This window comes from Pogonomyrmex barbatus, unplaced genomic scaffold, assembly GCF_055798465.1.
Source record: "Pogonomyrmex barbatus isolate J1 unplaced genomic scaffold, ASM5579846v1 scaffold1, whole genome shotgun sequence".
Lineage (NCBI taxonomy): Eukaryota > Metazoa > Arthropoda > Insecta > Hymenoptera > Formicidae > Pogonomyrmex > Pogonomyrmex barbatus.
In genome coordinates this window covers 21,601,527-21,624,558 of record NW_028297098.1, presented here as the reverse complement: position 1 = coordinate 21,624,558, position 23,032 = coordinate 21,601,527, and the positions used below count along the sequence as shown (strand labels likewise).

Genomic DNA, 23,032 nt, shown 5'->3' with positions numbered 1-23,032 from the left:
TGTAATTTAATAATTTAATAAGTTATATTCAATAATTGTTATATGTAGAAATGATCTAAGAATATCCATAAAATTTAAATATTTTATTTTATATATTTATCATTCGTATATTACATTTTAACTTACATACTTTTTTATATGCTCTATATATATATATATATATATATATATATATATATATACCTAGAATTTTAAATGTTGTTGAATGCAATATTATTTATTATATTTCTATTTAAAGTTATTAATATTTAGTTGAATGAATTATTGCATGTTGATATTCACATCTTTCCTACTACTTATAAGGGAAGATACACAACTGTTCTCCCCTCTTTAATAAGCTTCGAATATATTAAGATATAGACAAAAATAAGGGACAAATATAAAGTATTTTTTTTATCTGCGTTCTCGCACGTTAAGGGGATGAAACTATCCCTTGAAAAAAAAATTGGTTTTCTTTCTGAGTAAATATCGTCCAAACCGTTAAAGATATGAAAAAAAATTTTATGGCTGCAAGTGTACCTTATAACGACGCATTTGAATTTTCTAAAAATGTTATATTTTCGACCTCTTCCCCATCCCCCTAATTTTCAAAAATTTTTAAATTTTTATAAGAACAAAAATTTAAGCGCATTATGAATGAATACAATGATATATAACAAAATTATGTTCCAAAATCGTATTTTTGAGAAATGAGCGAGAAATATCTCTGTATACACGCTTCATATGTATTCGTCTCATACCGCGTTGGCTGCGCGGGACAATGTTAAAGGTGAATATAATGCAATTCGTCAGTACAGTATCAGTGCAACAATAATTATTGAAATAAGAGCTTTTTATAATAATAATAATAATAAGAATAGTAATAGTGAAAACAGATTTTGTTTCGGTATTCAAATATTTTTGATAAGGTATCAAAAAACATACAAAGTACAAGTCTAGAAACAAAAGTTACAAAAATGATTATTTTTATAAAATATCGTTTATTTAATTTTGACCAGAGAGCAGCTACTGCAATGTTATAAATATATTTGATCGATCGGTATTTATATTTTGTGCATTTCACAAAATCTGCAATTATACTGACATGCAGGTAATAAATTTGTTGAAGCACAGTTTTGCGTAAGAAAATCATTGCATAAGCCTTCTTAATGCGACGCTAAGCGCATTATAAATAGAAAATAGATTTATAGATTTGATGAATTTTATTATACATTATATGAACATAGATATAAAAGAACGCAAATCGTTATCGGTAAATTCAAAGTTTTATAATTGAATGAATCATAGATAATTAAAAATATATGTTCATGTGATCATTAAAAATATTTATATTTATATTTTCACTACGTTATCTCCCAACTGTGTTCAAGTATTACGTGTACAATTACAAATTTTTTAAATCTCTTAATGAGAAACTTTGCTTAACTGATTTACATTCACATATTTATAAAATTGCAACATTATATATCTGAATATTACAATTTTTTCTTATTTATATTATATTCTTTTACATTAAAGTATTGGATGAACATTCGCGTTAATGAGATACAAGGTATTTCTACCAATAAAGACAATACGAAAGCACAGAAGAAACTCAGAAAGATATATTCCAGAGACATAAAAATCTGAAAACGAAAATAATAATAATTATATTTTTCTAAATCATATATTCGTTGTTACTAGGATTTTGAATATTTACATGTAATGTACTTACTAGAGGCAAAAATTGAAAATAAATTGGCGCTTCACTACACAAATTAATCGATCGTATAATGATAGGGTTTAAAAGGTAAGCGCAATAAGTAAGTCTGCTGAGAGGAATCCAGCCTTTGAATGATAACAACTGATTAACAATGCCTATAATAAGATCAAACATATTAACATTAAAATAATGTTTTAAAACACATTTGAAATTCGAAATTATAATATATAATTATGATGAAAAAATAATTAGTAAAATGAAACTAAAAAAATAATACTGATATAATAAGTAAAATATAAATAACAAATAATAATTTTTAATGTTTAAATAACATTTCATACATATTAATTAAATAACAACTGTTTCTGTATAAATAAGTTCCAAAAAATAAACAAACCTCCGTGTTTAGTAAAACATGCTATTACAATCCATGCAAAACTTATAGCCCAAAATACTCTTTGCAAGGCCATATAAATAGCAGTAATCATAATAGATGTATATTGTAAGGATGTATAATGACCAAATATTATAAAAATAATGCTAGTGATCGAAAGCAACCAACATAATATTACTTTTTTCTGAAAATTGTTATATTATTATAATATAGTAAGAATTCATAGTAAATCCTAAACATGTGATATAAATATTAAAATATTATAATTTATTTATATTTTATTCTATATATTGCATTGTATTAGAATGTCCCATTTTAATCAATCTATTAGAATATATATTTCAAAATCCAAAATTTAAGATAAAAATGTCAGACAAAAATTGTAGAATATCGAGTGTATAATTAATATCGATTTATTTTTAAATAGCATCACTATTGAGATATTTTATGATCGCTATTGTTTTACATGAAATCATATATTTTTGTTACGTAATATGATCTCAGTGAATATCAAAGTTTCAAAAATATGAGAAAATATCTAAAAGATATCTAAAAATGTTTAAAAATATTTTTAAAGTATTTCTAAAAAAGATCTCTAAAAGCCATTTAAGAGATATCTAAAAAGATATTTCGATAAAGATATTTGTAGCACTTTTAAAAAACATCTATAATCATTTGAAAGATGTATTTAAAATATCTTTAAAACATTTATGACAACTGTTATAAGAATATTTTTACCGAAATCTATTTAGATATATTTTAACTATATTTAATACATCTGAGGTATTAAAGATACCTAAATTCTTTCTTTTAAAAGATATCTTTAGACATTTTTAAAACATGTCTATTATATCTTTAACTTAATATTATTAATTTATTATTTAACTTTTATGTTTCCTTCTATGAAAAAGTTTTTATAGAAAGATGCTTCTAATCCTATGATTATTTTGAATGAAGTAAAAAAGTATAAGATGCTACTTAAGTTATTATGATTTCAAAAATATTTTGTTTAAAGACTTTAAGACTTTATATTAAAAAAAACATTTTTATATTTAATTTTTTAAATATTATTTTTGACATTTATTACATATCCAAGCAACACAAAGTCGACAGTTAATACTATAAGTCGGTAGGAGAAGTCTAAAGTCGACTTTAGTTAGACTGAATGTCAACTTATAGCTGACTAATAGTCGACTTTACAAGTCAATTAAAAAAAGTCAACAATTAGTTGGGCAAATAGTCATTTGTGCTGTGTGGGTATGAATTAATTATTTTTGAATTAATATATATCAAGAATACGTTGATATCGATTTGACGTATTTAGATTTTCTGTTTTACATACTCAAATTTGTCAATTGCAATATAATAATATAAATTGTATTTAAAAATCAGTTAAAAATATTTTTGAAATGAAAAAGAGGTTCATGAAAATGACGAATCATCTAAATATTCCAACCATTGGACTGATTAATGCGACGCCTTGCATACTAATTTATAAACAATTAATTTATAATCAATAAAATTGCAAGAAAAGAATATATTTGTAGCTTTGTACAGCTTTTATAAATTAACATTCAAGTTTTATTAATCAAAACTTACTTAAACTTACATAAAATATAAATTATACATTACCTTTTCTAAAACAAAATTATTGTTTATTTTCGTTAAAATAAAACCTGTAATTATTCCTATAATATATGGAATTATTCTAACCAATGGTGAATAATATAATATATCTGCAAGTCTATACAGTTCACCCCAACTACAAAAATAAGAAAAAGCATTAACATAATTAATTTCTCGATAAGCAAAATATATTTCAATAACTTACGTTGGAATGTATTCATAAGTATATGAAATATAACCATTAAGAATGACGGAGCCTATTAAAAGTATACCCAACAGCATAGCAGCGGCATAAAAGTATCTGAAAATACGATATGATATTTTTCCGAATATATTAGAGACACGTAGCTATATTACCATCAATAATTAATTAACTTACACAGTTGACAACATTAATATTATTATAGCAATTATAAAAAATTGCATATCATTAGCTAAATACCAACTCCAAATCATGCACTGTAATAAAAATGAAACGTAAAAGATTTATACGCATAATTTTAAGCTTTTTTTAATTAAATAGCTTGCATGTACCATTTCCTCGAGGCCAAAGAAATTATTTATGTACAAAAGATTTCTCCACCAGTACTTCTCGCAAGTTTCATATGATTTCTCGTACATATAAAATTGTGAAGTGTTATGCAACTTAATTGAGCTTAATAAGAATATTCCTAATGTCATTATGTAAGCTGGAGTTAGCCTTAAAATAAAATTCTAATTATAGAAATAAAAATAAATTACATTGGATCACAAAATAAAATTAAAAATTTTTTTCCCAATTACTGTACTTTTCTAAATAATATTCAATTATAATTGTTTTTAAAGGATAACGTTGCTATTACGTTGTTTTGTATTATTTGATATCAATCAACATAAAGTAACATAATATTTTACATACTGTTATCAAAATATCATAATTTAACCGTTATTAATTAATTTATTAATTATATTTATTAAATAAAAATAATATAAATTAAATAAAAAAAATATTTAACAAACATTTTATTGATATTATCTTATTATCTAAGTGAGGTAATACATACCGGATATATCTTTTTATCATATATACAGAAAAAGTAATTAATTTTTGTCTGTAACCAATTGGCTTAATCAATTCTTTGTCCGTTTTATTTCTCAGATACAAATAGGTCACTAAACAACCGCTCGAAAGAAAATAAATATCGACTGATAGAAATGAAATATCAAATAGACTAATCCAAAAGCTGCCACTATATCTCAGAAACCATCCTTTATTATCTGTATTCACAAAATAAATTCTATTATGCAGATCTTAAAATGTTTACCGTTCCAATATTGTAAAGTACTTACTGGCAAATTCTGCTGAGAAAAAAAAAGTATGGATGAAAATTATACATAACATAGTTAAAAATTTTAACCCGTGAATGAGAGGTATTTCATCGGCATTTAGTTTTGTATTAAATATTTCTCTCGTATTTCTATAAACGGAGAAGCATATTAGTATTTTTTCAATTTTATTGTCTCGATATGAAGATAAATCTGTTTCTATTTTCTTAGTCATGTTTTTTATGTCTGAATTATACTTTTCGGTTTTTAATAATACATTAACTGAAAAACAAAAATGCCTCAATTAAATAAGAGATACAGAAAATGTCTATATTAATGATGAAGAAAATTGAAATTTATCATATATATAATTAATAATTTTAATTCAGTACGCATAATAAAAGTTTTTTTGAAAATAAAGTCTGTATAATAAGAAGATGATAAGTAGTTTGTTAAAACGGAAAATATTTTTCATTTTACAAATTATTTTAAAGATTTTATATATGATACATACCATTATTAGTTGTATCATTACTTGTCGTATTTTTATTTATATATTTTTGATACACAAATATATCATATGTCGTTCCAATTGTTGTCATGAAGAAAAAAAACGCTAGAACAACACTACAAACAAAAGCTTTTTTTGATTTAATTTTGATTAAATTTTTAAAAGATTAAAAATTAATAAAATTAAAAAAATTAATAAAAATTATTTATAATACTAAAATGCATTTTTTATTATATCTATATATTATATATTGCTTATATCATAAAAAAAATAGTTGCTATATTTATGTTTTGTACCAAACGAAGGATGACATTTTACTGGATAACCATTCATAATCATCTTTAAATTCTTTAATTTCGATCAATTTGAAATCCATGGAATAGAGATCATTGATCAGGAAAATTTTATCATAAAGTATTTTTTTCAAAATAACATTTAAATTATTTATAGAGCACGACGCTGGCAAACAGAGTCCGAGTGAAATCACATCCTGAAAGAATAAAACTTTCTGTATTCTTACATTTAAATTTGTAGAGAAAGGAATTATTAAGGAAAATTAGAAATAACTGGAATTACTAATTAAATAAAAATGGAAATTCAAGGCTTCTAACTACTTCGCGGATATCTAAAACATCTGGTATCAGAATAGAGAAAATATGTTATAAAAATTCTTGCAAAATAAAAATACATTTTAAGAAAATATTTGTAATTGATCAGTCTTGTATCGAAATAGAACAATCTTGTATCAAAGACCCCCTTTCTAATCAATAAATGACCATACGTCTAAAATTGAATTATAGTCGGTTTTCATTAGATGACTAAATTACTGGATTAATTAAAAGAGAAGTGTGCATTTTATAAATCTGTTAATAATAATATGTAATAATGTGTAAATCTATTAATAATAATAATGTTTTCTGTTAATAAAGCGAGGAGACATCAAAAATAAAATATTGTGTGCTAACTGCGAAATTTCAAATTGTCGTAGTGACATTGCTAATTGAAGAATCAGAGATCGTCGCAACTCTAGGCGTAGCATCTTACGAATTTTGATAAAAACATGTCAACATATTTTCATATCAAAATTGTATCGCGTAAAGTGTTACAAGATGTTTTATTCAAAACTATTAAAGAGCGAAAAAAATCTTTCTTGTAATTTTTATGAGTCATTCAGATTTTTTAAGTAATAAATAATATAACATTGCTGATATATTTAAAAAGACAAAACAATTAATACCTTTTTCTTTAAATAAAATCATATAATTTTCTTTTGAGTTTTCAAAGCTTCTATTTGCAAATATTTGCAGAATTAATATAAATTATTTAATCTCTTAATAAATAATTTCTTTTCCTTGTATATTTTAATATTTCTTTGTTTTTCCCAAATTGTGCCGTTTTTAAACACAAATAAATGCAAGTTTAAATAAGAATATAAAGATTAATAATGTACAATATTAATTACATTTTAATTTTCTGTTGATTCAATTTTGTATTTAATTTAAAAATTTTGTAAGTTCAACAAATACAATAAATTAACATTTATAAATGAATATGTTCTATCTATTTTTTGAATTTTATTATATATAGCTTTTTATAAATTTACCTCTTCAAGTATATTTATATGATATTGAAGAGTATTGTTGTGTTTAAAATGAGCAACAAAATAATTCACTTTAAAAGAAGGAAACTGCTGTTGTGAATCATGATACAGTGTTTCATTTAATATTTTCTGCTTTGAATTCAGTAGGCGAGCTGTATTCATTGTATCGAGACATTGGCTACGACTTCCCAGCCAATAGTTATTTCCGTAAAGGAAACCAGAATTAAATACACCACTGGAATCTAATACTTAAAAACAAGAAATAAAATATTAGTATAAAATATTAGAAATAGTAACATTATTATTATTATTATACTAGTATGACCAATTTTTAATTTTTGTTCGCACCCTTCTGTTCTGATACTAATCTGTCTTAACGTGATCATTATTCGATATTTGATTATTCAATATTTTTAATTCATACTATATTATTTCCGTAATTAGTTTGTATTATTTATATTTGTTAATATTATTACTATTTATTTCGTTTGACATTTCATATCATCTAATTTAATAACTCACTTGTATTTCGAATTTTATTTTTCTTAATCTAGTATTTGAATTAATTTTTTTAATTTTTTAAATTTTATTTGATTTACTTTTTTTAGCTTATAAATAAATTTTAATTATTGGTCACGCATGATCCTAAGACTTTTCTTGGAACTCTGATTGCGTCTTTGCTTATAACTCGAACGAACATACATGACCAACAAACAATTGTTCTTGATTTGCACCAGAGATTTGTTCCGAGTTCAATTATGCGATAATGACTTTATCTATTGATAACCATACGGCACTCTTCCTTGTAACAAAACCAATTTTAATTATGTTATAACGAATTCCGAATGTTATAACGAATTTTTTACACACTGAAGATAACCATATTAAAAGTCGAAACGTTTGTAAATGTAAATTGTTATTGTTTATATTAGTTATTTTCAATGTATAAACAACCTAGCTTGACTCGTACAATCCAGTTTTTTGTATTTTTTGACATGTTTTTCATTGAAAATAGTGAATTTCAACATATATGGTAGTTAAAAACAACTAAAATTATTTAACTTAAGGAATTGAGTCAAATTTGACTCTAATATCTAACAGTGTACATAAGACTCCACCCTTAATAAGAATATCATTAATAAGAATATCATTATTTAAGAATCTCGATGTCGTTAAAGAAACTTCATTTCTAATAGCTTATTATATACTATGCCTGAGCGCGCAAAATGATTTAGTTCTATTTGTGAACTTTAATTTTTAATATTTGAAAAACTATTATAGTTTCAATTTTCGTCTTAGAATATTAAAGAATCTGCTCATAAAAGGAAAAGCAGAAGTTTACAGATATTCTATATAGCAACGACATAACAATTGCTATATAACATACAACCCGATATATTTTATTATTTTTTTATATAACAGATAAATAAAAAAGTAATTTATATGGGCTTAACTACCCGATTATAGAGTATAATATGAAATTACATAATTATAATATAAATTATAATATAAATGATAGTAACATATCTTACATTATGTCTTATTTATATCAATAATTAAAGCTCTCAGTTAGAACTCTCAAATCGCTTTTTATTTGTTATTTATGTTAAATAATAATTACATTACATTTGTGGAGAATTAACCTTAATTGAAATATAATTAAATCTCTACAATATAACAATTAATTTATGCACTATGGATAAAACATAAATGATTGTTCTTCAAAATATGTTTTCTGATTTAAAATAGTAGTGCGTTATCAATACGATTAAAAATGATTACAAACTTTATTTACCTTTCAAGCCCCATAATATTCGTTGATCTATAGCATTTCGAAATTTATGCAATTCCTTTCCACATATCGTCGAATCAATAAGATCAGCTACTGAAGCAATGGCATAAGCCGGTAGGGTATGAATACGAGCGTCACTAAATTTTTGACTATGAGCAGAGACACTAAATAATGTGATAAAGTTTATTGTACAGATGTACAAAATAAATTGTCGTGGCAACATAATGGGGCTCTAGCAAACAGCAATCACGTTTATTTCTTTTTGTATTGCGATTCAATTAGTATTTTTGACAACCAGCATATTAATTTTAAAATACAGAAGAATCAAGTTGTTTTACTAATATAATACATTTTTTTACAATATAGATATACACATTTGTTTTAAATATGTTTTTTTTATTAACGCCAAAGAAGTAATATTATCACTAGATCATTGTGATTTTTCTATTTGAATCTAATGTATATTTTTTTTTGTCGAAATCTTGTCCGGTTGCAAAGAAAATATCATAATCGCTCCTTTGATTATTTTAAATATTCTTCTGCGATCCGCTATTAGATCGAGTCTCACTGAGACAATTCTCAGATAACACTTGATTCCGATCCTTGAATTTGGATAGATGAACTTCTGATGAAATAAATGAGCCAAACTAATCAAGATAACTTACGAGTATTACGAGTTTATTATGTTTTTACTTTACATGTAGTCTCTTTCGTGTCTCTTCGCGAACTGTGTGTGTGTCATTCTGTCGAGAGCGCCGAATTTCGATCGTAATTAGCATCAGGAACTCTAACTCTTTTATTGTCTTTTCCTAATAGCACGCGATACAAAACTCTCTTTTTATCCTTTGTTTTATAGATGTTTTGTGTCCAATAATCCAAACATCTTAATAAACAGAAGAGAATTGAATCAATATACAATTCATGAGATGTTAAGTAGGAAGCAAGATTCATTTTCCTTTATCTAATCGTCTTAATGCAATTGTCTTAATGCAATTATTTTAATGCAATCGTCTAATGCATTAGCGTTACATAAGTATGTGAGTTAATATTGTAAACACATAATTATACAAAAACTTTACAAAAAAATTAATAGTATGTTTGTCTTTTTAAATTGAACTTCTTGCACTATTCATCTTTTCTGCTTTCTTTCTCTAACATGAAAAAAAGGGGAATAAATGAAGAGCAAAAGTTTATTTAAAAAAAAATCAAACTTAGTATCGTTACAATATAATTAGTATAAATATATTGTATCAATATTCAGGATCTCTGTGATGATGCATTATTTAATTTTTATTGTCATTTAATTAGACAAAGAGAAATAAACGATATACAAGAAATCTTATAATTATACATTGTTAATGTATAGATAGAATAATTTAAATGAAGCAAAAAGATCTAAATCTTTTATACAATTTTTGTAATTTTTGTAATTAATGAACATAAGTCACTATACTTTATTAATATAAATCATCTTATTGTTCAATCCAAAACAAAGAGACATTAATTTTGCAGATATTTCTTTATTGGATTAATTGTGATTACCTTTTCTTTGCAACAAAGATTAGAGTTACGACAGAGAGAGAGAGAGAGAGAGAGAGAGAGAGAGAGAGAGAGAGAGACCCTGAATTTATTTTCAATTATAACAAAATTTCATTATTAGGGAATACTTTAGTGCTAAATAGTCAATTATCTACAAAGAGTTTAGATAAGTATAGTAATAGTAATTTAATAAATATAATTTATTTATATTAACAAAATTTGGGATGTGTTGCTTTTATTACTTTAATTTTTTATAGTGAATTGAATGTTATGATAAATAAGGTGAACAATAATGTAAAAGTAAACTCTAATATTTAAATACATGAATCTAATATTTAATTATGTATTTATAAATATGATTATTTGTAATTTATGAATCTTAAATAAATCAACGGTTTTTTCATAAGAAAACCTTTTAAATTCAACAATTATACATTTGTAAATTTATTAAATGAGAATCTAAGAATTATATACGTTTAAGTTAGTCATTTCTTCGTTATATACAAGTATTGAGAATAAATGAATAAAAATGCATTACTTAGACTCGGAATTTATTTTGCAAATTGTCATCGTAAACTTATTATAGATTGAAAATGTATTGCTATATGTTATAATAAATAATGACTTGTAATAGCAAACAATTCCTTTTAGATGAGGCATATAATATCATATATCATATAATCCGCTATAAAAGATAGATTATTATTCACTATCAAAACTAACTATTTTATCAAACAAGCAGACAATAGATGGCTTCCATCAGCAGACTGAGTCGAATAATTTTTACTTTTCTGAATTTCAAGACAATGCTTATTGCGAACTACGTCGTTAAATCATCTTACAACGTAGCCTATTCAAAGCTAAATCTAAATTCACCCTTTTCCTATTAAATCGATAATCAAATTTGAAATCGATTAATCCCCCACTTTTGAAAATTTTTTATTGCGAAAAATATTACCTCAGCCAGGAAACTGACTTCTCAACTCGGTAATTAAATTATTATTATGTTATTGAGATCAAATTTATTTATCTTATCAAATCTTTGGTGTTCGCTCGTCTCTTCGTTCCACGTACATATATGATAGAAAATATATAAGTGACAATTCTTTAACTATCAAAGACAAAAGCGTTAGTCTTACTTCTAATTGACTAATACAAATATGTGTTATTGCTTGGCAGTGCTCAAATTCAAAATTATCTATTCAATTATCCAAATTCAAAATTATCCAGTTGGTTTCATTTGCTTAAATAATAATAAATGTTATGTACAGATAAAAAAAAGTAAGGAAATGTATGTAATGAATGTGTAAAATATAAGCTTAAGAAATCAGATTTTAAACTCATGGCGCTTGAAATGAAATAATTAACGGATGTATTGTGTGCGAGCATCAATACGAAGCAGGTCCTGAACTGCATTGCTAACAAAAAAAGATATAGAAAAAAAGATATAAGAAAAAAAGACATAACCTTAATGATAAATGAATATATGAATTTGAAATGAATTGGCAAAATGTGATCGGCAATGTGAAAATTGAAAAGAAATGTCATGGACCTGTATAATTGAAAGTAACATTATATAACGTAATGATATATGTGCATATAATTATCTTTTTTATAATACGTTTTTCAAGGAATATGTAATTCCTTGTGCTACATATCTCATCTATATATTACGTTTATATTATATTAATTAATTATGTGATATTATTTGTAGAAAGCTTTTGAATAAATATATAAATAAAATGAAAGATTCGTCAATAGATATTGGCGTATATATATATATATATATATATTTACTTTTGTAATTTGTAAATTTCGTGTAATTTGTTAGAGAGATAATTAAAACATATACACGCAATGCTATAATTATATTATGCAATATATATGCATATGCAATATATATTTATATTTATGTATGTATGTATGTATGTATGTATGTATGTATGTATGTATGTATGTATAGCTATTTAATATTGGTACCATTATTATTATTATTATTATTATTGGTTGTATATTATTCTACAACAATGTAATATAACTGCATTAATTATATTATATTTTGACATAATACTAACATTAATTACAATTTTTCAATTTATAAGTAACTAAATTCGTCCTTAATTTAGAAGAATTTTATTATTTCTGTGTTTTTAATTATGAGTACGTATTCTTAATTTAAAGAGAATTTTTATTCGACTTATGTTATAAACAAGATCTTAAACTTTTAATTTTAATATTTTGAATATATATTTAATTGTATAAGTACATTTCAAATCTTAAATTTATCTATTTATAGTTATAATGGAATTATATTATCAAAAAATGTTTTAGATGATAAATAATACTAAATAACTAACTTATGATTTAGCTACAAATGATTTATATAATAATTTAATAAACGTAATTTATTAATATTGACAGAATTTAAGTTTTGTTTTCATTTAATTTTGAATTTTATATTTTCGTAGAGAAAATTTAATATTTTTTAAAAATAATGCAAACAATAAAATGTACTAATATCTAATATTTATATATATTAGTAATTACATATTTATAAATATAATTATTTATAATCTATGTAATAATCTATGTAAATAAATCAATGATTCTTTTTATAAGAAAACGAAAATTTAAATTCAGTATTTATGCACTTTTAGATTTACTAAATGAGAATGATTTGTATGTTCAAGTTAATTTTTTCATTAACATATAAGCATAGGAAATGAAGGAGTGAAATGTCTTGCTTAGACTCGAAATTTAAGTTGTCATCGTAAGTTTATTATAAATTAAAAATTTACTGCAATATATGTAATAATAAATAATAATTTGTAATAGTAAACAATCTTTCTTGGATGACGTTGGTACAAATCCGCTGTAGAAATAAACTGTAAATAATTATTTTATGTAGTATTTTATGGTGTAGTAATGAAATTTCAATATGAAATTAAACATTGATATGAGTGTTTAATTTCAGCAATTTAATTCTGACCAGTAGTTCATGTTGAAATTTCATTACTACACCAGCATTAATGTTTAGCATTAATGTTTAAATATTCATGTAAAACAAAATATAGTATTTCATCATTGTAGTCTTAAGCATTGAATTACTTGGAAGCACTACTAGGTTTGAATCATTAAGAAATACTTAAAAACACTGCAATTAATACTCAAAATAAGTAATTAATTACTGGTTAACTAGTAATAAATTTCTGTAATGGACTGTAAGATCGAGCGAATCATTGGCGGGCAGTGTACATTGGATCTACTTGGGACAACGTCTCTCGTAACGGAAATTGTAACCATACATGGGCGACGACGATAATAATGATGACGTTTCTTAGAGTAAAAATGTCCAAATTGAACTTTGCGTAGCAATATCTCCGCTCGTAGGGCACGTAGCAGAAAAATAAAAATACTTTTATCATGCAAGTCGAATTCAAGCTATCGATCAAGGCTACTTAGAACATGATTGGTTTAGCTGTTATTGAAATCCGATAATTTCGAATGCTCGCATCTCGCCGACTCGCGTAAAGTCACACGATAATGTTCTCAATTGATTTGACATCCGAGACACTACCGTGTCTCCTGATGATAAATAACCAACACGATGTATTTTTGCCTAATGTTATGCTGTTACGAATATTCGTAACTGACACAAAATTATTAGATTATTTTGTTTTAAAGTGTTAGTAATTATTAAGTTAACTTTGAAATAACGAGAATTTTTGACGAATGTCATAATATTCGATTGTTTTTTATATTTTAAAAGAGATATGTCATGCTGGAACGCAAAGTTTGTACATTCGTTTTTTATTTTTAATTTTAAAAATGCAAAACTTTATTTAATATTTATCAGAAATTTGTAGAACTATAGACCTGTAGAATTATAAAAAGTATGAAAAGAAAAAGTACTGAAATTATTATACTTTGTTTTAAAAATTAATAAAACGTCGTGCCAACTTTATGTAATTTTGTTTGTTATAGACTAAAATACAAATTAATTTTAACATTACATATATACATTTATCAATATACCATTTATATAAAAGGAATATAACATACAACATACAACATTTTATTTTAATATCATTATTTTGTTAAAGAAGAAAATTTCTTTTTTTGTAAAAATGTTATGTATTTATCTGTTATGTATCTAAATATGAATTATTGATAAATATATATACTATGTTAAAGTTAATCAGTACTTTAGTCTACAACAAAAAACAATTACATAGTATGTAATTTTTAAGTTAAGCATATTTTTTATCCATTGTGAGTGCAGCACAGACATGTGATTTTATCAGCATCGGAAAATAGATATAACTAAGAAGTTACAAATTCAAAAATGTATGTAATAGCAGTAGTGTACAAAGGACTTTGATGGTCTCACGAAAAATACTAGAAGAACCGCTCTCAAGTTTCTATCTGACCGTTGTGTGGTGCCAGCTGGTGTACTAAACTGTTGTATTGAAGCAAAATCAATAGAAATCTGACGGCAACACAATGTTCAACTTTATCAACTAAAGAATTACAGAAAATCATGAATAATGTTTCAAGTATACATAAAATTCATGATTAATCTCGAAATAATATCAATTTTATTTGCTATTATTCTAAATAATTATATTTTAAGTAATTATTTCAAAATATTAATATTGTAATATTAATATTATTATTATAATATTTTAGAATACTAATATTATAATAGAATGCTAATTCTAAGTAATATTGTTCTAAGTAATTATTATTTATAACGTGATTTCAACTTAAATTTCATTATTTAATTTGTTAAATTGTTTAAATAAGAAATTGCATAACAAATAAATAAGAAAATAAAATTGAATATAGAAAGCGCCTTTGGCATTTTGGTAATTAATGCGTAGATGCGTAGAAAAAATCATGACCTGGAAACTAATATGACTTGCGAGTTCAATTTATCGAGGTCAAACGCTATCATGCATGATGTATATCATGACTAATCATGACCTAATTTTTCGCTATTGCTTATTTTGTTGTATTATCATGAATGATATCTAATGTGCCGATGTTAGATTTAAATACAAAAATTCAGAAATTAAAAAAAAAACCAAATGAATTTATTATATATATTTTAAGATTTTCTGGAGCAAATATATGATAACAATACGAAGCAAAAGATATCTAAAAAAAAAGATATTTAGAAAAATATAACGAGATAATTGAACAAAATATTGAGGTATAATAAAATCATAAAGCCATAAATTTAATATATTGCATATTAAATCTATTATATGAGATAATATTTCATTTTGTAATAATTCCAAAAATATAAAAAATACTAGGTAAATATAACAATTATTAGACATATAAAAACAAATTAATATAATAACTTACTGACTCTCGAAAGCTAACAATCACTTAACTATAAAAAGACTAATAAGAGTGCTGCGTAACGATGCGTATTTTATTTTTTTGGAATAATTTTTTATATTACACATAATTACATTAATTACATTAATTTTAGTTTACATTAATTCTTTATCTTGTACGTTTTGGCTCAATTTTTGAGCCATAAAATTAAGCCGAAATGTACAAGGTAAAGAAGTGTAATATAAAAAATTCTTTCAAAAAAATAAAATATACATTGTTACCAGCGATCTTGACTCTTATTAACTTTTTTATAGTTAAGCGATTATTGGACATATATAATAAAGAAATAAATATATATGTAATAATTATGTATATAATAATTCAAAATGTAAATATGAAGTAAATAGATATACAATATACATAAAATGACTACAATAATTTTTAAATGTCTTTGTCTTTTTTTTCACATATATATATATAACTTTATATATCTATAACTTAACTATATTTACAATCAAAAAAATTTTGCAATTATATATATAAAATTATTGTAAACAATAAAATTATTGTAAAATTGTTGATAAGTTTAAAATCTACCTTACATCTTTTTAATTTATCTTTTCCTCTCTGCTATATTTGTCTATATATATTTATTTTTACAGATGTATCTTTAATTTTCCTTCTAATTTGCCTTTCAAAATTATATTTTTTTGCTTTAAATATTTAGTTAAATTTTTTAATTTTTGAATTAGTAAAATGTAGCCTTACAAAATAATAAATATTACAGACATAGTTAACCTACTAATCGGAGTTACATTATATTCTCGCTCGATTAAACTATTTTCCAAATTTTACGCCATTTTCATCTCGTTCCGCTTCATTGTGCAATGTAATATGTACCGTATTAATAAATCAAATAAATCGTCGGTCATGCATTGATAACGATAAATAATGGAAACGACCGCAATTTTATTCCAATTAACACACACGAATACAGAAAGAAAACGATTTGTTGGCTTAAATTTATTAAAAACGTCCATGAGAATTCGACATAGCGAAAAATTAATATTGACATCGAATCGATAATTTTAGTATTTATATATTCTTGTTAAACAAGCATCCAGTGTCGATTATCATTGAATGACGTTAGCTATGTACAATGGACTGGCAATTTATGAAGAAAATATTACGAAGGAAAATCTGAATATTTAAACAAATTGAATTATCGTGAGGGGAGGCAATAAAATAGGAATGGAGGGAAAAGCAATAATTACGTAAACCTGAAGCAATAGTTATGTAAAGATGAAGTATACTCACTAGTCGCGATGTGGGCAAACTGCTGCTCTCTCTACAACCCGATTTTGTATCCTGTTCCTCTCCCCTCTCTCGTCTCTTTTGTTCCTTGCCATTTTATTGCTTCCGATATTCAATTGCTCATTCGCGTGGATGCGATAAAACACTAATTACACTTGCGATCGTCTGTCAGTTTGCACGGCACTCCCGACGCGACATTCGCGTTAGAAGACATTTGAAACTCCACTCCGACGAGAAATTCGGATTACTTTGGCGCCAACTTCGCATCGATACGCGAATCATTCGAATGGTTCGTCTGTGAGGAAACGTGAACTTGAGAGTCGATGAGAGCGGCTAATTACTCTCTGGGAGTTTAATTAGCAAGTCGTGTATGTTTGCTAGTCGCATATACGTGCACGATTCGCATGAAATGAATGAAGCAATGCATCTTGATTAAGGGTATAAGAATAATAGCATGGGCACCCAAGATTTTTTTTCGGGGAGGGCGGTTATCAATTAAATTAATGTTAATATATAAACTTAGAGCTTGGAATATCTCCTCGTTCCTGATTTTGAATGAAAAAAATAGTAGATTTTGTAAATCATAACTTTAACTTTTTTTTTAAATTTCGGAGGAAGAATTGAACATTCCACCCCCCCCCTCCCCCTCCGTGGATAATGAATAACAGGAAGGAGAATAAAGTATCTTTTTAAATACAAAGAATGAAATATCTGATGTGAAAGAAAAAAATATTGCGATCCATCTGCGATCTGCGATGTCTATCTTTTTTATCTATTTTTATTTATTTTTATCTATTTTTCTGCCCGACGTTAACCATTTGCAACGATTTCTTCCTTCTCTCATTATTGTTTGATGTATTTTGACGTATATTTAAAAAATATATTGTTTACATAAATAACATGTTTTTGTAATTGATACACAACGGATGAAATGATACACTATGGATTTGTTTACCTAAACTACATCGGATTAATATGCATTAAAAACTGTTACATATAAAATATAAATACAATAGCATAATATAAAATATAAATACGATAGCATAATATAATCTTTTTGATGTTGATAAAATCATTAATATATATTTTACAAAATAGTATGACAAAATCTTCTTTCAAGTGAGAAACATTTTTTTCAATAAATCACATTCTGTAAAATTATTCATCACTGTCATCTTGGTTCCTGTTATCCGTTATAGTAGATATTTTGTTCCGCTCACCCTTAGTACTTCTCCCGCAGTATATTACGCTTCTTCCTATTCTTACATCCACATAAATACGCCTTGATAAAGACGAAAACATCTTGAGGAATGCTGTATATCGGATATATATACCGCGATGCATTGCCATCGATCTTTCGCGGCGATCATTAACGCTTGGGCGTATCGGCGATGGAGGATTGGATTGTCCAACTCCTCTAAATTAAAAGAAAGTTAAAGTTAAAGTTACGATTTACGAAATCTAATATTTTTCTCATTTAAAATCAAGAACGAGGAAATATTTTAAACTCTGAAATATTCAAAAAAACAATTCATTAACGCAAAAAATTTTTGTATGTTAACAGAATTGATAAATCCTCCCCCCCCCCCCTAAAAAAATATTGGATACGTCTATGTAACGCTTCATGACGAACCATCATTTGTCGCGACACTTTCGATACTCGATCGTACGCTGAAACTTGCTTATGATGAAAAAAACGAAAACGGAAATACGGAAATGCTACGGAAATACGGAAAGAGGCTACAGTCGATTAAGCTGCGAATTAAGAAGAAAATGGGCGCGTTTTAAAATAAGCTTGAAGTTTGATATTTAAATTGCATTGTGCAATAAATACAATAAAATAATAAAAAATAATATTAAGATGATAATAAAATATAATAATCAAATATAATAATTGAAATAAAAATATAAATTATAATTAAATATGGCAATCGCAACTTCAACTATACTTCAACTATAAAAATTTATTTGATTGTTATTATGTTTCCTTATCTTAAATTAGTGCTTTATCGCATTAATAACATTTAAAATATAAAATAGTAATAGTATAAAAATAGTATCGAATTACTAGATATGAGAGAGAGAGAGAGAGAGAGAGAGAGAGAGAGAGAGAGAGAGAGAGAGAGAGAGAGAGAAGGGGGGAGGGTTGAGTATATTATTTTTATATAACGATTATTTTTATACACGATTTTGTTTGTTTCTCAGCATCGACCAAATGTATAACGGGGAATCGGAGTACAACGATTCTGTTTATTTACTGCGTCGCTTGAATTCTCGGTTGTTTTTGATTGTTTTAATTTTACAATATCCTCTGATGACGTCATCGCGCAGTTTGTTGTATCGCATCATCTTTGAAGATCGCTCCGCGTATTTCGCGCATTTTTCCACGAACATTCCACGCGAGCACATCGGATGTGTCGAGGGATGAGAAAAGAATGTATACTCTCGGAGGGTAAATTTTCAACTTGATTGTCCCATCGCGATTTGTTCGATAGATTTTCGGGATTGGTGCTCGCATAATGGCGCGAAGTTGCCGCCTTGTTTCAAATTGCCTATAGTGTCGTTGGAAATGTTGTGCGAACGTTGTGACAAATTTTTTTTTGCCACTGTTCTTTTAGTTTTACATGAAATACGTGCTATATTTTCAATGATCAGCGCAAAGTTTTAGTCGATTCATGTCTACGTGAGTATTCTGAAGAAATGAAAAAGGTCAGGGTGTATCTAAGATTTCTTTTCGGAGAGGAGGTTTATCAATTCTGTTAATACTTAAATAAATTGCTTTTTTGGATGTTTTAAGGTTTAAAATATCTCCTCGTTCTTGATTTTGAATTAGAAAAAGTTTTTAGGTATTAGATTTTAATATTAAGTTCAAATTATAATTTTAACTATACTTTAACTTTTTAAAAAATTTTTTAATTTAAACCCTTCCCCCTTTCTCTGAATACTTCAATGAAGCAGACAGCGAAGATAGCAACAGTTTGTTTGCAATAATTTTTACGTTACGCTTTTTCATATAGAAAATAATCTGTAACGGAAAATGGTTGTTGTTATTATTATTACATTGTTTTTATAAAATCTAATTATAATATTTATATTATTGTTATGTTATTTGCACATTGGAATGCACGGATTGTTCTAATTATCGTACTTCTATTTATGCATAAAAATTACGTGATTGTTATTTTCAACAGAACCATAGTCATCTCTTTTATCGCTATTATTGTTACATCGTTGGAAATATAAAAATTATAGTCACGATATTTATATTACATGAAAATGTAAGAATTAATTTTACATTTTTATTCGCATGCGAAAGTACTTGATGTTTTATACGTATTTTTAGATGGGATTCGTGCAATTTCAATCGGATGAAAATTCGCGGAGCAACGCGACCCGCCCATCGCGAAGAAAAAATAACTTCGGTCGTTGAGGAACGGAGATGCGAAATATCCCGCGGCGGTAAGTCCAACTTGAGTTCGAAAGTTTCTCGTGAAAACTCATTTCCGCGGGGGGGCGATGGGACGCCTAAGGGATTCGTGGCCCTTGCGAAAAATAGGAGTAGAGAAGAAAGGGGATGAGCGGGAAAGAACTTTGAGCTGGCGAGAACCGGATGCATCTGCATTTCGTAGCATCTCTTAACGAGCTACGTACCGTAAGCGAGAGAGCTGCGAGGTCGAATTTTTTATTTCACTCATGATACTTTTTACTTTTTTTATGTAAAATATTACTTTTTCATATAAAGTTAATTAGTTCTTATTTTATTACACATATTCATTTTTAGAAGAATCGTTGTGTCTTTTGCTCTTATTCACAGTTGAAATAAAGAATTTCAAGAATAGCATAGAAATGAGCTAAAGCAAATAAAACGAAATTTAATAATAGTTTGAATAATAGTTTAATAATAGTTTGGACAATCTGTATGTAGGTTGACCTTGTTTTTTTATCCATACATACATGGATATAAAAATATATATCTGCATATATAATTTGTGAACAATGAGAGAAAAAAGAAAAGACAATTTTTACGACTTGCTTATTTTAGAACTATTATATATCTTGTTTTATTTACTTTAAAATGTTTCTATCTCATTCTAAAAATGTCTTAGTCTTGAAAAATGATAAGGGAGCTCGCCTAACTTCTAACTTTCTCTTTATATCTTTCCTTTACCACGATATTCTAATTTTCTGCACTATCAAAACAAATAAAAAGAACTTCATCATCACACGATAACATTACTTTAAAAATTTTCAGTTCTACTTGAAAATTCTTTACATTCACACATAAAGAGTATAAGGGCATAAAGAATTTCTCATCACATCTCTGTTTCTCTCCCTTTTCCTCTGAAGAAGTAACTTTTTATTTATGTCTCTCCTTTATTTAACGGTCTCTCCCGCATACAAGCCAAATGAAAAGATAGCTTTGCCATCACGAGCTACGAATATTGCCATGAGAATTCCTAATTTGATTGCCGAACTATTTTAACTGAAGTACGAGAATGTAAAATATTTCTCATTCCCGACAAAGCGTAACTTATTTTCATTTGTATCTCTCTTATATCGGAGATGCAATATTACGGTCTCCCGTACGACTCCCTGGAGGATCACACCTTCTCGTCCCTCACAGTCTAACTTCTTCCCTCTCTGTAGGGAGTCCCGATATTATAAGCGTTCAACGCCGTTGCTCGTTATCGCCGTTTGCCACGAGGATACATCGTGGTTTGCGGCCGACACATTGTTACATCGCGACGATATATTATCTGATAATAATTTAGTATCTTTTTCTCATTTTTATTTCAACAAATAGATAATGGTAGTGCAAAATAAATGCTTCTTTATTAGAATAATCTTTATTTGTTACGCAAGGAAAATTAAAAATATCGTGTTCTTGTAAGTAACAAGTAAAATAGAATTTTATTTTTATTAAAAATTTTTGTTAGTCGGTTGTGTGAGCGTATAATAGATGTTATATTAAATAAATTGCACGAGGAAAAGTTGTTTTAAAATTAAATAAAATTAAAACATTTATGCTCTTTATTATACGTTATTTTTCTTTAAAAGTTACTTTGAAAAATATTACAATATTATATCGTGAATATTTCTCAAAGGAATTTTAAAACATTTTCATAAAATTTTCATCAATGTAGTTGTTATAAAGATTTTTTAAAATATCGGTTTTCAGAGGACGTAAAAGTCTTTTGTAAAGAAATAACGTATATACTCAGATTTCCTAATTCTTGATTTTTCATTATTCATGTACTTTGTTAATAAAGCTGCATAGTGATGTACGTATATTTTACTTTAAAAGTTTTGTTCGGAATGTAGATATTTGCATTTATTTTTATAGAATATGGAAGTCATAGAAGGTTCTTGACGCGTTTGCATAACGCATGAAAAATATTAGTTTTGTGAACTATATAGGCGGATCAAAAATATTTCGTCGAGAACGCTCGGTCTTGTTTGCGCGCGAGAACATGCTGGATGTGCCGCTTTGGGTTTAACGGGGATATTTAACCAATGCATCGATTTTTGCCGCTGGTTCTAACGATGCGGTCGACAGCATCGAGCATTTTAAAGCGCCCATAAATCTCCGGCGGTGGCCGGCAGAAGCCTGCAATCCATTTCGTGCCGTTTGCGACGGCACACATGTAATACATCGCGTATTCATGGCAATACAACGGCGGTTAGCTTTCATTTTGGTGTAATTATTAGAATTACATTATTAGAATCATATTGCAAGTAGTTGTATTAAATATTATTGCGATTATATTACAAATTTTCAAACAACAAATCGGAGAGGCCATTATTCGGTTGACTAATCTAATAACTTTCTTTTCTATTGAATTTATATCTATAAATTCTGAATAATCACTTATATCGCAAATAAAAAAAAAAATTTTTTA

At 26.2% G+C, this 23,032-nt stretch overlaps 1 protein-coding gene across 3 annotated transcripts; it reads right to left on the bottom strand.

Moving 5' to 3' along the window:
- Positions 1-960: 960 nt before the first annotated feature.
- LOC105422826 (nose resistant to fluoxetine protein 6-like) lies at positions 961-9,952 on the bottom strand. 3 transcript variants are annotated; one of them, XM_089077535.1, is made up of 14 exons: positions 9,629-9,947; positions 8,934-9,555; positions 7,142-7,386; positions 5,835-6,028; positions 5,542-5,654; positions 5,052-5,309; positions 4,766-4,979; positions 4,257-4,422; positions 4,102-4,181; positions 3,928-4,023; positions 3,729-3,858; positions 2,100-2,280; positions 1,715-1,857; positions 961-1,625 (listed from the first exon to the last, which is right to left on the bottom strand). In XM_089077535.1, exons 2-14 carry the CDS (start codon positions 9,151-9,153, stop codon positions 1,476-1,478), a joined length of 2,190 nt encoding a protein of 729 aa, XP_088933661.1. In that variant the 5' UTR covers positions 9,154-9,555; positions 9,629-9,947; the 3' UTR covers positions 961-1,475. The 3 variants fall into 3 exon arrangements, 2 of the variants coding, with proteins under 2 accessions (XP_088933661.1, XP_088933656.1); XM_089077530.1 differs by having other exon boundaries at positions 8,934-9,947; XR_016139399.1 differs by lacking the exon at positions 2,100-2,280 and having other exon boundaries at positions 1,488-1,625; positions 8,934-9,952.
- Between the last annotated feature and the right edge of the window lie 13,080 nt (positions 9,953-23,032).